This window comes from Dipodomys spectabilis, unplaced genomic scaffold (genome assembly GCF_019054845.1).
Source record: "Dipodomys spectabilis isolate Male_0828 unplaced genomic scaffold, ASM1905484v1 ptg000157l, whole genome shotgun sequence".
NCBI classification, from domain to species: domain Eukaryota; kingdom Metazoa; phylum Chordata; class Mammalia; order Rodentia; family Heteromyidae; genus Dipodomys; species Dipodomys spectabilis.
In genome coordinates this window covers 20117718-20133255 of record NW_024870834.1, presented here as the reverse complement: position 1 = coordinate 20133255, position 15538 = coordinate 20117718, and the positions used below count along the sequence as shown (strand labels likewise).

General features: G+C 38.2%; 1 protein-coding gene across 3 annotated transcripts in view; it reads left to right on the top strand.

Annotated features, from left to right (window-relative positions):
- The window catches only part of Lin52 (lin-52 DREAM MuvB core complex component), a 103779-nt gene that overhangs the window by 12142 nt on the left and 76099 nt on the right, over positions 1-15538 (top strand). For 2 of the 3 annotated variants that reach the window (XM_042692747.1, XM_042692749.1), the window contains exons 4-5: positions 329-395; positions 2691-2774. In XM_042692747.1, coding sequence (XP_042548681.1) covers positions 329-395; positions 2691-2774 — 151 coding nt within the window. Of the gene's footprint in view, positions 1-328; positions 396-2690; positions 2775-7435; positions 7484-15538 lie in introns of all 3 variants that reach the window. The other variant, XM_042692748.1, reaches the window with a different exon arrangement.

Genomic DNA, 15538 nt, shown 5'->3' with positions numbered 1-15538 from the left:
ATATTTGAACCTGGAAAAAAATCTGCGGTTTTTTTTTTATTGTGAAAATATTGTACAGAGGGGTTACAATTACATGGACAAGACAATGAGTATATTTTTTATCAAGCATTGTAGTCTCCTCCTTTGTTTCCCCTTCCCATCCCTTCCCATCCTCCCCCCCTCCAGTCTTCACCCCCGCCCCGCGTTTTTTTTTTTTAAATAGTAATTTGCCCATTGTCTTCAAACAATCTGAATGCTGTGTGACAGGCTACATTCCTTTTAAGAAGAAAGAGTTGAATCTCTTTACTCTTTATGTTTTAGAATGTATATATTCTTATTTTTCTAACAGCCTATTACTAACTCTCCACCCAAATGGATGGCGGAAATAGAACGTGATGACATTGACATGTTGAAAGGTAAGTGATGCTAGCTACTGCCCTCTTTGATAGAGAACTCACTGTGATGCCTGGGCTGCTCTGAAACTCATGAGATCAATGTTTTCCTGCTTTAGCCTCTCCAATGGAGCTATAGGCGACCACTATCCCTAGCTTGTCTTCTTTTACTATACTGTCTTCCACAAAGTATCTTTCTAGCTTTTTGAGTTTTTTTTTTTCTCTCAGTGTTTCTTTACAACATTTATGCCTTCAAATTGCCTTCTTCATGTCTGGAGCTCCTTTGTGCATGTACTTTTTCCTTGGGTAGAAATCTTGCCAATTCAGGACCAAATTGCAATAAATTCTTTTGCTAATTCATTTAGTATTTAGTTTTGTATAAAGCCACAGTTAACAACAACAACAATAACAAAAAATTCACATAAATTTTCTTACTTAATTCTTTGAAAGGTCCTGTTGGTTATATATGCTAACATGCAAAGTTCAGAGGCTAACTGGCCGATTTATTAGCAAGAGTTAAAATTTAAACTCTTGGTGCTGTCTCTGAGCCTCTTTGTACTCAAGGCTAGGGCTCTACCACTTGAGCCACAGCAGCACTTGCAGTTTTTGAGTGGTTAATTGCAGATAAGAGTCTCACGGGGAGTTTTCTGCCTCAGTTGGCTTCAGCCATGATCTTCAGATCTCAGCCTTCTGAGTAATTAGGATTACAAGTATGAGCCACCCACACCTGGCTTTAACTTCTAATCTTTTAAGTACAGTCTCATTTTGCTATTATCAGTATTATTAAATAATAATTTCTTAGTGGGCTAAGACCTTTTATTTCAGTCATATTGATTTCTTCCACAAAGAATTTATAACTAGTTTTTTTGTTTTTTGTTTTGGTTGGTCATGGGGTTTTAACTCGGAGCGTGGGCACTGTCTCAGAGCTACTGTTCTACTACTTTGCACCATACTGCCAGTTCTGGTTTTATGACTTTGAACTGTGATCCTCAAATCTCAGCCTCCTGAGTAGCTAGGATTACAGGCATGAGCCACTAGTGCTTGGCTGATATGATATTGCTTGATAAATGACTTAGAACTTGATATGAATTTAATATTTGAGTTTTAAACTCAAAATTTAAATTTTATGATTTTACTCTATTTTAAAATTATCCTTCTGTAGTAAAATTTATGATCGTTGTGAAGTAATAGCTGGAAATTCAAGTAAATTGGAATTCTTTAATTTTTTTTTTTTTTTTTTTTTTTTTTTTTTTTTTGCCAGTTCTGGGTCTTGAACCAAGGGCCTGAGTGAGCACTGTCCCTGAAGTTCTTTTGCGCAAGGCTAGCACTTTACTACTTGAGCCTACATGCCATATCCAGCTTTTTCTGTTTATGTTGTACTGAGGACTGGAACCCCAGGCTTCTTGCATGCTAGGCAAGCACTCTACCACTAAGCCATGTTCCCAGCCCCAAATTTGGAATTCTTGAGCTGAACAGGTCAAGAAAGTCTCTACCATTTACAGATAATGAATTCAAAATGATAAATGGAAGAAAGTCATATTTATTTGATTCAGAAGTATTTAATTGCTTTGCATGTTTAAATACAGATTTTCTTCTCCAGCTATGAAAAAATAAAGTTTTAAGAGAATTCTGGGTTTGATGTTGTAATATTTGAAACTCATTAATATATTGTGGCCTGTATTTCCTAAGGAAACTTTAAATTTTTACTGAGAAGGAGCTGGAGGTGTGGCTCAAATGGGAGAACATGCATGAGGCCCTGAGTTTAATCCCTAGCACCACCATCGTCATTACAAGTTAACCTGTGTTTTAAACTTAAAAGGAATTGAATAAACCAGGCACTGGTGGCTCACACCTATAATCATAGCTACTCAAGAGACCCGTCCAAAATGCTTAATCAATGCTATATCACATCATAAAACTTCATATTTTAATGGTATATGATAGACAAAATAATAAATGATAGGCAATTTTGTATGATAGACAAAATAGTTCCTTAGGATAGATTACTTAGTTTGTTGTTTATGCTAACTCCTCTCATTAAGTGGCATTTTGCAGTAGTGAAAAGTTTCACTGATGTGTGTCTCTATGTGTGTGTGTACAAGATTGAAGGAGAAGAAATATGGGTATTTACTCCTACTTACTCAATAGGAGTTAAACTCAACTTTTTTTCTCTTGTGGTACTGGAGATCAAATCTAGGACCTTGTGCATGCTAGACATGTACTTTATTATTCTACTATACCCCAGCCCTGGTTGAAAACTTTATTTCCAAGATTCCTAGTGTGAAGAAATGATATTGAAATAAATTATTTCTATTTCAGAACTGGGGAGCCTAACAACAGCTAATTTGATGGAGAAAGTACGCGGCTTACAGAACCTGGCCTATCAGTTGGGGCTGGATGAGTGTGAGTACCCACCACACCACACATTTGTTCATCCCATTAGGAATTCTAGTTATGTTTAGAAAAATGTATTTTTCCCTTTATTAGAGAAAAAAATGGTGTTCTGTCTAAAGTGTGTCTTTGTGATAAGTTGTACTAATTACTGGATTTACTAGGTAACAAATAATTTTTCTCTGTGCATTAAAAGTGTATTGGAACCTCTTTAGTTTTTTAGTGGTAGAACATCAAAACTGCCTTAAGCCAAAGAGACACTGGTAAGTTTGCATTTTGTTAACTGAAATTCCAAGGGTAGAAATAGCTTTGAGGATATATCTAGATCCATGACCCTTGATGTCATTGGGATATACTCTAATTTTTGCTTTGGTTTTGTATGTTAGTGTTCTACTTCATGCATTAGTCTTTCTTTGCTGCTACAATAGCTTTATCTCAGCATTGGGGAAGGTAGCCAAAAGGAGATTCAGTTTATATAGTTTCTTTGGATTATATAGTATTCTTTAGATTTTCCAAAAGAAAGATGCTGGGGAAGGATTTGACTGCTCTGTGTTGGTTCACATAGTCATCTGTAAGCTAGTCCTTTGTCCACATAGCATGAAGCACTGTGATGGACCCAGGCCTACCTAGATCCTGGCTACAGATACAAAATAGAGAAGTTGGAGTTGGTCTGACCAAATCATGGAGTATGTGAGAAAAGGATTGATTCCCAAAGGAAGGAATATATGACAAACCAAGAATCTGCTACCAGGAGTAATGCTTTAACATTTTTCACTTATGCCTTTATGCTCTCTAATTTTTTTTTTTTTAATCGGTTCTGGGGCCTGTACTCAACCTAGGTGCTGTCCCTCAGCTAGAGCTCTACCACTTGAGCCACAGCACCCACTTCTGGCTTTTTCTGCTTAGGTGGTGCTGAGGAATTGAACCCAGGGCCTCATGCATGCAAGGCAAGCACTCTACCACTGAGCCACCTTCCCAGCCCTTCTATTATTTTTATTTTATTTTATTTTATTTTCTGTCAGTTGTGGGGCTTGAACTTGGGGCCTAGATGCTGACCTTCACCTCTTCAGTTCAAGGCTAGTGTTCTACCACTTGAGCTACAGCACCACTTCCAGTTTTCTGAAGTTATGGAGATAAGAGTCTCTTGGACTTTCCTGTCCAGTCTGGCCTTGAATCGTGATCCTCAGATCTCAGTCTCCTGAGTAGCTAGTATTATAGGCGTGAGCCACAGGCGCCCAGATTAAAATTATTTTTATATTTTGTATTTCATACTACATTCACTATAAAACTGGCAAAGAAATGATACAAATTTCTCATTTTGTAATTGAAAGAAGAGATACTCAACATAAATACAGTGGTTAAAACTTTGTTTTCAAGGAGTATACCTGGGACCTTCCTTAAATACATAATCTTGAAAGTTGTGTCCTGATGTTTGGACTCAAGTGGTAGATCACCTGCTCAGCAAGCCCAAGGCCATGAGTTTAACCCCTGAGTAACCCTCAACAATGCAAGTTTTTTTTTTTTTTTTTGCAAGTTTTATACTATTTTGGGGCAGTTAAAAAATCATCTTTAGATGTGTTTTTCTTGTTTCTTACAGGGGTAGAAAATCTTACTTTCTTCCAAGGGCCATTTGGATATTTATAACATCATCCAGGACGAGAAGCATATGTATTTGTCCTATCATGTACCAAAGATTTCTTGGTCTTTATTTGCCCAACATTCCCTACCCTTGCTAGCGTGTAGAACATAGAGTAGCTTTGTTGACATCATGATTTACGTTACTGCTACATTCTTCATTTCACTTTCAAATTGAAATGTATCATTTTGGCCTTTATTTCATTTCATCAGCATCAGTTAGGTTTTTTGTTTGTTTGTTTTGTTGTTGGAGTTTTGTTGTTGTTGTTAGTTTTGTTTTGTTTCATGATGCTGTAGATTGAATCTGGGGCCTGCATATGCTAGACCAGTGCTCTAACATGAAGGTATATACCCAGCCTACAGTTGGATTTGTTTTTCCAATATAATATTCTTTTTTTGTTGTTGTTGGTCGTGGGGCTTGAACTCAGTCTGGGCAGTGCCCCTCAGCTCTTCAGCTCAAGGCCAGTGCTCTACCACTTGAGCCACAGTGCCACTTCTGGTTTTCTGAGTGGTTTATTGGAGATAAGAGTTTCACGGACTTTCCTGCCTGGGCTAGCTTTGAACAGTGATCCTCAGCTCTCAGCCTCCTGAGTAGCTAGGATTACAGACGTGAGCCACCAGTGTCCAGCTAATATATTATTCTTTAATCACCTCATGAATCAAACAGTAGAGGGCAATAAATTACTTGTGGTTTTTGTATGGTCTGTTGAGTTCATTTGTTGATACCTTGCTTTTCTCTATATCCTGGAAATATATTTCTTCTGACTAAAGTTTATCCTTGGCAAAACTAATAACCAAGTGTGTCATGGGAAACCAAGGTTTAACATGAAAAAGCACTTTTTAAATTCATGACTGTCAGGCTTGTATAGAATTGCTGGTGGTTAACTGGAGATAAGAATCCTGTGGAGTTTACTGCCTGGGCTGAACCCTGGTCCTCAAATTTGAGCCTCCTTGAGTAGCAATGATTACAGGTGTGACCCTTCAGCACCCAGCTATGCTTGACCAATTTTGATAAGCTTGTTTAATACCGTGAACTAGCCATGTTTCCCTAGTTGAATCATAGAGGACTTTATACCATTGGTTTGTTTGAACTAGGATCTAAATTAGGGTATTTGATACATATGTTGTATTTAATTGATCTCTTAGGTCCGTTTTAGTCTATTGTCTACTTCCCTTTTAATTTCTCTTATCATTTATTAAACCTCCTCATTTATTTGGTTTCTCAGATTCTAGATTTTTTTTTTTTTTTTTGCCAGTCCTGGGGCTTGACTCAGGGCCTAGGCACTGTCCCTGAGCTTCTTTGCTCAAGGCTAGCACTCTACCACTTGAGCTACAGCAGTGCCACTTCCAGTTTTTCTGTTTATGTGGTACTGAGGAATTGAACCGAGGGCTTCATGCATGCTAGGCAAGCACTCTACCACTAAGCTACATTCTCAGCCCAGATTCTAGATTTTGTTCATTATTTATGTCCATGAGGTTGTGCTTACCATGTTAATCACTTTTTCATTTTCTGATAGGTTGAGGAATTTGTATGGATATTGAAAGAAAATCAAATAAAAAAGCATGATTTAAAAAAAATTGGTTTTGGGGCTGGGAAGGTGGCTCAGTGGTAGAGCACTTGCCTTGCATGCTCGAGGCCCTGGGTTCGATTCCTCAGCACCACATAAGAAAAAAACCGGAAGTGGCGCTGTGGCTCAAGTGGTAGAGTGCTAGCCTTGAGCTGAGGGACAGCACCCAGGCCCATAGTTCAGGCGCCACGACCGGACCCAAAAAAAAAAAAAAATTGTTTTTGGCCAGTCCTCTACCACTTGAGCCACAGTGCCACTTCAGGCTTTTTCTGTTTATGTGGTACTGAGGAATCAAACCCAGCGCTTCATGTAAGCACTCTACCTAGACTAAGCCACATTCCCAGCCCCAAAGCATGATTTTTTTTTCGGTGGGTGGAGGGAGGGCAAGAATATTGTACAGGTAGTGTTGTGTATATCACCAGAGGTTATATTAAGTCTTCCTAGCTTCTTTTTGTGTGATATTCAGATTAATAGTTGACAAAAATATTGTTAACCTGTCTATTCATTGTAAAATTCTGCATTAACCTTTAACTCACAGTAGCTTTTTTTTTTTTTTTTTTTTGGTTGGTCATGGGGCTTGAACGTTGGCCTTGGGATCTATCCCTCAGCTCTTTAGCTCAAGTCAAGCGCTGCTTGAGTCACAGCGCCACTTCCCATTTTCTAGTGGTTTATTGGAGATAAGAGTATCAAGGACTTTCCTTGCTCCTGCAGGCTTTGAACGGTGATCCTCAGATTTCAGCCTCCTGAGCAGCTAGGATTACAGGAGGGAGCCACTGGTGCCCGGCTTCACAGTTGCCTTTGATTACAGTCTAGGCCACTATTTTATTAAAGATTCCTAGGTACTGATATTCTGTCATTCCTTCTTATTGTTTAGAATTTTCTTACTAAGGGCTGTATCTTATCAGCTTTTTGATTTATTTGTAGCTGTTCCTATTGGAATAACAAAACAATTCTTTTTTGTTTTGTTTTCAGAATGAGTCAATTCTGTAACCATCAATAAGTCTGTTTTAAAAACTGCCCACATATTAAGAACCTTGTTGTATTTTCTAATGTGTTTTTACTTTGCATTGCTTATAATCTGTAGATTAAAAGCCACTGTTGAGTATTAAATGTTTATATTTCTAAGAATTTAATACATTGGATGAGGAAGTTTGAAATAACTAAGGTTCCTTAAAGCACTGAACCCAAATTGTACAATAAATGCTTGTTTCTACCATATAATGCTGAAATGCTTTTAAATAATCTTTGAATGCAGAATTTGGCCTTTTTTCACCTTCTGTAGCTGTACTTTGCAACTGATTGCCATTTTCCTTGACCCATAGTGAATTTAGCTGACATAAGAACATACTTTGAAGAGTTACAATTAGAAATAATTTCATGGATATGTATTGGACTTCTTGGATGCAGCCTCTTTGTTTTATTGTGTTTAGGATATTTGCATAAAAACAAGATCTTTTTTTATCCTTACAGATGATTCATCTACTCTGGGGGTTGGCTTTCATTTGACACCCTAATCTGGTAATGTCTCAATCCTCTTTCCTGCATTAATTGAGAGGATGACATGGATGAAAAATAGGCACTAGGAACTGATGAATCCCCAAGGACCAGAGATCCTGTTTTCATGCAAATATCTGTACTGATAAAGACGAAGGAAAGAAAAAAATGCAAAAAATATTTGTCCTCAAAACATGATTGCTTGTCATTTCCCAGGGGCATTGTTAAATGTTAGTGTAGAGATAATGGGGACCTTCTAGACTGATAGTAAGTAGATTGTGTCATTTAGAAAATGACCCTACCCTTTGATTTGGTATATGATTACACCTCAGATAACTCTTTCGGGTGTGTAGATTTGGGAATGCAATAACTTTTGTAATAGACATTTAATGGCATCCCAGATGATTGAGGCCATTGGCTTAATTTGGGCATTTAATTTCTATGAAGTTCCTTTGAAATATATAGAAATACAAAAATGGGAAAATTCTGCTTAGCATTGGGTAAAGAATTGTATTTGTTACTTTCTGCTGAACTTAGTGTCCTTTCTTTCTTTCTTTTTTTTTGGGGGGGTAGGTTCTGGTCATTGGGCCTGAACTCTGGGCCTGGGCGCTGTCCCTCAGCTCTTCAGCTCAAGACTAGCGCTCTACCACCTGAGCCACAGCGCCACTTCCAGCTTTTTTCTTTTTGCTTATGTGGTGCTGAGGAATCGAACCCAGGGCCTCAGGCATGCAAGGCAAGCGCTCTACCACTGAGCCACCTTCCCAGCCCGTGTCCTTTCTTTTTTACTGGATTATTACCATCACCTAACTTGTCTCCTTACCTTACTCTAGTCGATCTTTTTTTTTTTTTTGGCCGGTCATGGGGCCTGAGCTCTGGGCCTGGGCACTGCCCCTCGGCTCTTCAGTTCAAGGCTAGCACTCTACCACTTGAGCCACAGCGCCACTTCTGGCTTTTTCTGCTTATGTGGTGCTGAGGAATTGAACCCAGGGCCTCATGCATGCAAGGCAAGCACTCTACCACTGAGCCACTTTCCCAGGCTACTCTACTATTGATTACTAGTGCCAGATTAATTTTCCAAAGTTCCATTTGCTTCTTTGTCCTTTGCTCATGAGTCATTGATAGTATATGAGTCATTGGTGGTACGTAGTTCCTTACTTATAAAATTTAGACAGCATCACATGGAATATCCTGGACATTCCTGTCCCAGTTAATCTCTAGCTTTGATACTTACATTTCCCCTACTAAAATACCATATACTGTACCTACTTGAAATTCTCTTTTTGGAATACTTCCCCGTCTTTTTAGTTTTGGTCATGCTACTTAATTTTTTTTTTCAAAGATCCTTTTCTCTTCCCTGAGCCTTTTCTTTTCATCCTTAATATAGAAAGTGAGCTCTCTCCTGGTTTCCCATTGGCTTTTAGAGTGGTTTATTTGTTTAGTTTATAAGTTACATTCATCATTCTTGGAGACAGTTTTGGTATTTCTCTTATCCTTCGGATTGAGTATAATTTAAGGTAAGAATCATATATTAAGGCTGCCTTAGTAGCCCATAGAGCTGCTGACATAAAACAAGTGTATAGTGTGTATTTGCTGATGGAATGAATGGCCCATTGTTGATATCTTTAGATGAAATGAATTTTTCTAATGAAGTCCATTGGCTTAAAACTGAACAGATGAAAGCTTCTGGAAATTGTTCTCTTTTCTCAATAGTTGATGAGGAGTTTCTTTTATGACAGTGGATAATTACACAGATTATCAGTTGTGTTTTTGGTATTTTTGTTTTGGTTTGGTTTGGGTTTTTGTTGTTGTTGTTGATTGTGGGGCTTGAACCCAGGGCCTGGGCACTGTCCCTGAGCTCTTTAGTTCAAGGCTAGTGCTTTACCACTTTGAGCCATAGCTCTACTTTTGTTGTTTTGAGTGGTCAATTGGAGATAAGAATCTTTTTTCTTTTCTTTTCTTTTTTTTTTGGGGGGGGGTCTGGTCGTGGGGCCTGAACTCTGGGCCTGGGTGCTGTCCCTCAGCTCTTCAGCTCAAGACTAGCGCTCTACCACTTGAGCCACAGTGCCACTTCCAGCTTTTTTCTTTTTGCTTATGTGGTGCTGAGGAATTGAACCCAGGGCCTCATGCATGCAAGGCAAGCACTCTACAACTGAGCCACCTTCCCAGCCCGGAGATAAGAATCTTATGGGGACTTTTCTGCCAGGGCTGGCTTCAAATCATGATCCTCAGATCTCACCCTCCTGAGTAGCTAGGATTATAGGAGTAAGTCACCAGTGGCCAGCTTAATTTTTTTTTCTATGTTGTACTTAAACCGTGCTCCATCACTATTATGACCTTAGCATGATTCTGATGAAATCTTGTAAGTTGCAGCCATAGATTGCTTCCTTTTTTGGTAATCCTACTCTATACTGAATTTTGGCTATTTTTACCCTTTTCTGATTTTTTTTCTTGCCTCTGAAAGAGGCATGCAAATGTGTATAGTAGTCATGCAAATGACCTATTTATTGACTAACTTGGAAATATTTTAAAATAGAGTGTAAAAATTGGGAACATGGGATCATAACTTTGTTACTAGGGCTAACCCCATAGCCAAGGTTTATTATAACTTTATTGAAATGTAATTCATATATTGTATAATTCACCTCTTTGTAGTGTACAATGCAGTGATTATTATATTCCTAGGTTTATATAATAATTACCACATTCAATTCTAGAATATTTCTAGATTCTTATTATATTCCTAGATTTGTACAATAATCACCACATTCAATTCTAGAATATTTTCATCATCCCAAAAAGAAACCTTGTAGTCATTTTCAGTCTCTCTGTTGCTCCCCAAACTCTCTAGACCTTAGCCACCATTAATTTACTTTATGCCTAGATGTATTTGGAATCTATATAGCCAAAATTATTTAATATGTGGACTTTAAGACTGGATTTTTTTCTTTCTTTTTTTTTTTGGTCCGGTCGTGGAGCCTGAACTCTGGGCCTGGGCGCTGTCCCTCAGCTCTTCAGCTCAAGGCTAGCGCTCTACCACTTGAGCCACAGCCCCACTTCTGGCTTTTTTCTTTTTGCTTATGTGGTGCTGAGGAATCGAACCCAGGGCCTCCGGCATGCAAGGCAAGCGCTCTACCACTGAGCCACCTTCCCAGCCCCATGACTGGATTTTTTTCTATTCTTTTTTTTTTGGGTCAGTCATGGGGCTTGAACTCTGGGCCTGGGTGCTGTCCCTCAGCTCTTCAGCTCAAGGCAAGTGCTCTACCACTTGAGCCACAGCGCCACTTCCGGTTTTCTGGTGGTTTATGAGAGATAAAAGTCTCATAGAGTTTCCTGCCCTGGCTGGAGATATGATCCTCAGATCTCAGCCTCCTGAGGAGCTAGGATTATAGGTGGGAGCCACCAGTGCTGGTCTATTCTTTCTTTTGTGATGCTGGGATCAAACCCAGGACCTTGAGCATGTTAGGTAGTGTTCTACTGCTGAACTACATCCCTAGCCCTGGATTCTTTTTTTTTTTTTTTAATTTTTATTTTTATTTTTTTGGGGTCTGGTCGTGGGGCCTGAACTCTGGGCCTGGGCGCTCTCCCTCAACTCTTCAGCTCAAGGCTAGCACTCTACCACTTGAGTCACAGCGCCACTTCCAGCTTTTTTTTTTCTTTTTGTTTATGTGGTGCTGAGGAATCGAACCCAGGGCCTCATGCATTCAAGGCAAGTGCTCTACCACTGAGCCACCTTCCCAGGCCCCTGGATTCTTTTTTTGCAGTATTTAACCTTGTTGTAACATATTTCAGTGTTTCATACTTTTTTTTATTTTTGTCAGTCGTGGGGCTTGAACTCTGGGCCTGGGCGCTGTCCCTCAGCTCTTCAGCTCAAGGCAAGCGCTCTACCACTTGAGCCACAGCGCCACTTCCGGTTTTCTGGTGGTTTATTGGAGATAGGAGTCTCATGGTCTCTCCTGCCCAGGCTGGCTTTGAACTGCGATCCTCAGATCTCAGCCTCCTGAGTAGCTAGGATTACAGGCGTGAGCCACCAGCGCCCGGCTGTGTTTCATACTTTTTATGATTGAATATTATTCAATTGTGTGGCTGTACCAAATTATGTTTATCAGTTAAGAGGCATTTGGGTAGTTTGAACTATTTGACTAGTATGAATAAGTGAACAGTTATGTATAAGATTTTGTGTGGGTTCATTTTCTTTTTCTTGGCTTTATAACTAGGAAGGGAATTTCTGAGTCATTTGCTCACTCATATTGAACTTTGCTCACTCATATTGAACTTTGAGAAACTATTCAACTGTTTTCTAAAATGGCTGAAGTGTGCCATTCTGACCAGCAGTGTGCTTGATAGTTCGTTTTGTCACATCCTTGCTAGTGCTTATTATTGATTATTGGCCTTTTTAAATGTAATATTTATCTTTAGTTACCTTAAATTTTATGTCCACAATTTACAAATTATCCCCTCTACAAATTGTCTCCTTTTCTTTAAGAAGTTGGCAAAAAAGCACCACTATCAATCTCACATACACAGTAGTTCCACAGTTTTGTATTTCTGAATAGCTTAAAGACAATCCTGAATTATAACTTAGTCTGTGTTAGTAAAGAATTAAAAACTATAGTCACTAGTGTATCTGTCATGGTCACTTTAAAAAAAGCATCTGAACTTATATAAATCAACTGTAAAATGTGAGAAGTGTTAAATATTCTTTATTTGACATTTATACATAAGCCACACTAAAATGCCATTCAATAATTAAAAGGCAGATTTCAGAAACAGGGAATTTTAATTAAATTGGCATAGTCAAGAACAAAATTATAGACATTGCTTCCTCATCTTCAACCATTGTCTTTACCAGGTTAATGATCATAAATTGAAACTGGTTAATTGATACTGAGACAGTGAAGGTATTTCCCCAGTATTTAAAGATGTTCTCAGCTGGGTGCCAGTGGCTCGTGCCTGATATCCTAGCTACTCTGAAGGCTGAGATCTGAGGATTTCGATTCAAAGCCAGCTGGGGCAGGAAAGTTTAAGAGAGACTCTCATCTTGAATTAACCACCAGAAAACCGGAAGTAGGGCTATGGCTCAAAGTGGTAGAGCGCTAGCCTTCAGCAAAAGAGCTCTGGGACTGTACCCAGACCCTGAGTCCAAGCCCCATGACCGAAAAAAATTTTTTAAAAAGCTATTTGAGTGGTTACCATTCCATAATTTTCTATAGCTCTTTAAAAACAACATTTTGGTGTAAAAAGATTAAGATTTTCCCCATTTAAACTTAGTCCTTTATCCCATATCTACATTAATGAAGTTGTCTGTACCTGAAACAATTTAGTGCAACTTATTTGGCAATTCCAAAGAGAAACTTTTCAAGCTTACCTGTTAGTACTCTTCTCTGCCTTTTCTTTAGTCATGCAAATTTGATAAAATGGCTGCTTATATTTAGAAAATTACCAATCTAAATAAAATTCTACAGGACAGTTCTATTGCATTCAATTTTAATCTCTAAAGGACAGAGGTGGAGAATAACTGTGATTTTTTTGTATTTTTTATTGTAAAAATACTGTACAGAGGGGTTACAGTTACATGAGCAAGGTAATGAATACATTTCCTATGGACATTGTTGCCTCCTTCTTTGTTTTCCCCCTACCATCCCTTGCCTCCCACCTCCACAACTACCCCTCCCCTAATAACTGTGATATTAATTTTTGTGATCTAAGTAAAGCTTATTTGTCTGGCTTCCATTATAAGGCCCTTTGGTCTTACCTTCTATAATAAATAGTTAAAGTTTAATTAGCATTCCTTGATTTACAGAGAAAAATTATGTACTCCTTAACCTCTAGATGGCAGCACGAGACCTACTGTGCTTCTAGCTTTTCTTCTGTCCTTATCTTTGGAACTCAATTTTTTATTTGAGTAAAAAAAAAAAAATCTTGTGATGCCTTATTTGACTTTTAGCCTTTTGTTTTCCATTTCATTAGTCCGTACTACTTTTTAGCCCATCTCTGAAGCAGTATATTATTTTAAAGAAAATAAAATTTTAAAGCTTTTATGATTCAAATCCTTTATTTCTGAAATATCATTTACATGAGATTAAAGAAATTGGTTAAAGTGTTTTTAATGTGGTTTATTTTAGTAGCTTCTATACTTGGATATATAACCCTCAAAATGAGTTCAATTCTCATATCTCAGTCATCTCCCTTGCCAGTGGGTTTTTTTTTTTTTTTTTTTACATCCCTGGACTCTGTTATCATGACATGTCAGAAAGTACCATATTTAATTAAAACAAGAATATTAGCTAATATTGTAGTAAACTTGGACTAAATAGTCCTTTACTTTTTTTTTCTTTTGGTCGGTCAACTCTGGGCTTGGGCTTTGTCCCTGTACTCTTCAGCTCAAGGTGAGTGCTCTACCACTTGAGCCACAGTGTCACTTCTGGTTTTTCTGGAGGTAAGAGTCTCTCGGACTTTCCTGGTTGGCTTTGAATCACGATCCTCAGATCTCAACCTCCTGAGTAGATACAATTACAAGCATGAGCCACTAGCACCCAGCTTCCTTTACATTTTAAAAAATTACTTTAAAGCTTTCAAATATTTACTTATTATGAATGATGAGGTAATAGCAAAAGAATGAAATGCCCTGTTCCTCAGCTATTTGAATGACTTCTTCAAAAATGCTTTGTAAGGGACATGAAATTGAATAAGGCATTATCTTTGCAGACTAAATCTAATAGGGAAGAGAACTAAAACTATTAAGTAAATCTTCATAGAAAGTTGAAGAGGTAAGCTCTATGGGAGTACAAAGAATTGTACGGGGAGGAGAAGAAAGATGGATTGTGTTAAATTGGTCAGTGAGGATTATATAGGACCATGGACCTGAGGATTTTGAGGAGTCTGGACATAAAGGGGAGAAGTGATTTAGTGATATCTACATGGAAAAAAGAAAATGACATAGTATTTGTTGTTTTTGGAATATTGAAAGTAGACCTTAGAGAAAACGTGATCTTGATGGGTAGAAATGGAAAAAAAGGCCTCAATTATGAGAATAGCTAAGTTAGAAAGCAACAGCTTTGCTTAAGGAACAGTGTAAGTGATAGAATGTAGTCTCTAAGGACCCAGTGTTATATTAGGGGCCATAAGAATGAAGACTATAAAGACGTTAGAGGCCAGATTAAGGAGGACTTTGAATTCCATGAGTTGAGTAGTTAAGATTCAATGGTAATGGGGAAGCCATTACAATTATATGAATGGTGGGGGTTTTTGTTTCTTTGTCAATACTGGGAATTGAACTCAGGACCTTGCACTCTGGCTCAGCTTGCTTGATCACAGCTGGTGCTGTACCACTTGAGCCATGACTCCAGTCTGGCTTTTTGCTAGTTAGTTGGGAATGGAGTCTCACAGACTTTTCTTTGAACTGAATAGCCATGATTACAAGTATGAGCCCTGGTGCCCAGCATGTGAATGTTTCTTTCCTTTCCTTTTCCTTCTTTCTTTTTTTAAAATCAGTATTGCAGCTTGAACTCAGAGTCTGGGTGCTGTACGTAAGCTTTTTGCTTAAGGCAAGCACTCTACTATTTGAGCCATAGCTCCACTTGGACATTTCTCTACAAAGTATTTTAATGAGTATAACATGTATTCATGATGGCTGTGAAGACATGTGACTAAATGAAACTTTCTACAAGTTAGTATGTTGTAAAAGTAAGAAAGTTTTTTAAAAAATCACTTTATCAATGTTTACAGATAAACATTTTATTTCCTGCTCTTTTTTCCTCCCTTTATGTATAGCTACATGTGTTTATATTTATACTTCTGCTCATACATATGCACAGATATGCTTTTCTAACACAGCTGAAACTAATGTGTGTATTGTTGCTGTATTGATGGTGGTTTGTTTATATAGTTCTGGGAGTTAAACCTAGGTCCTTGTACATGCTATCTAAGTGTGTAACTTGTGCCTTTTTGCTTTTTCTTTCTTCTTTCTTTTTTGGTTGGTTGGGCTTGAACTCTGGGCCTGAGCACTGTCTCTGAGACCTCTTCAGCTCAAGATGAGCACTCTACCACTTGAGCCACAACACCACTTCTAGTTTCCTGGTG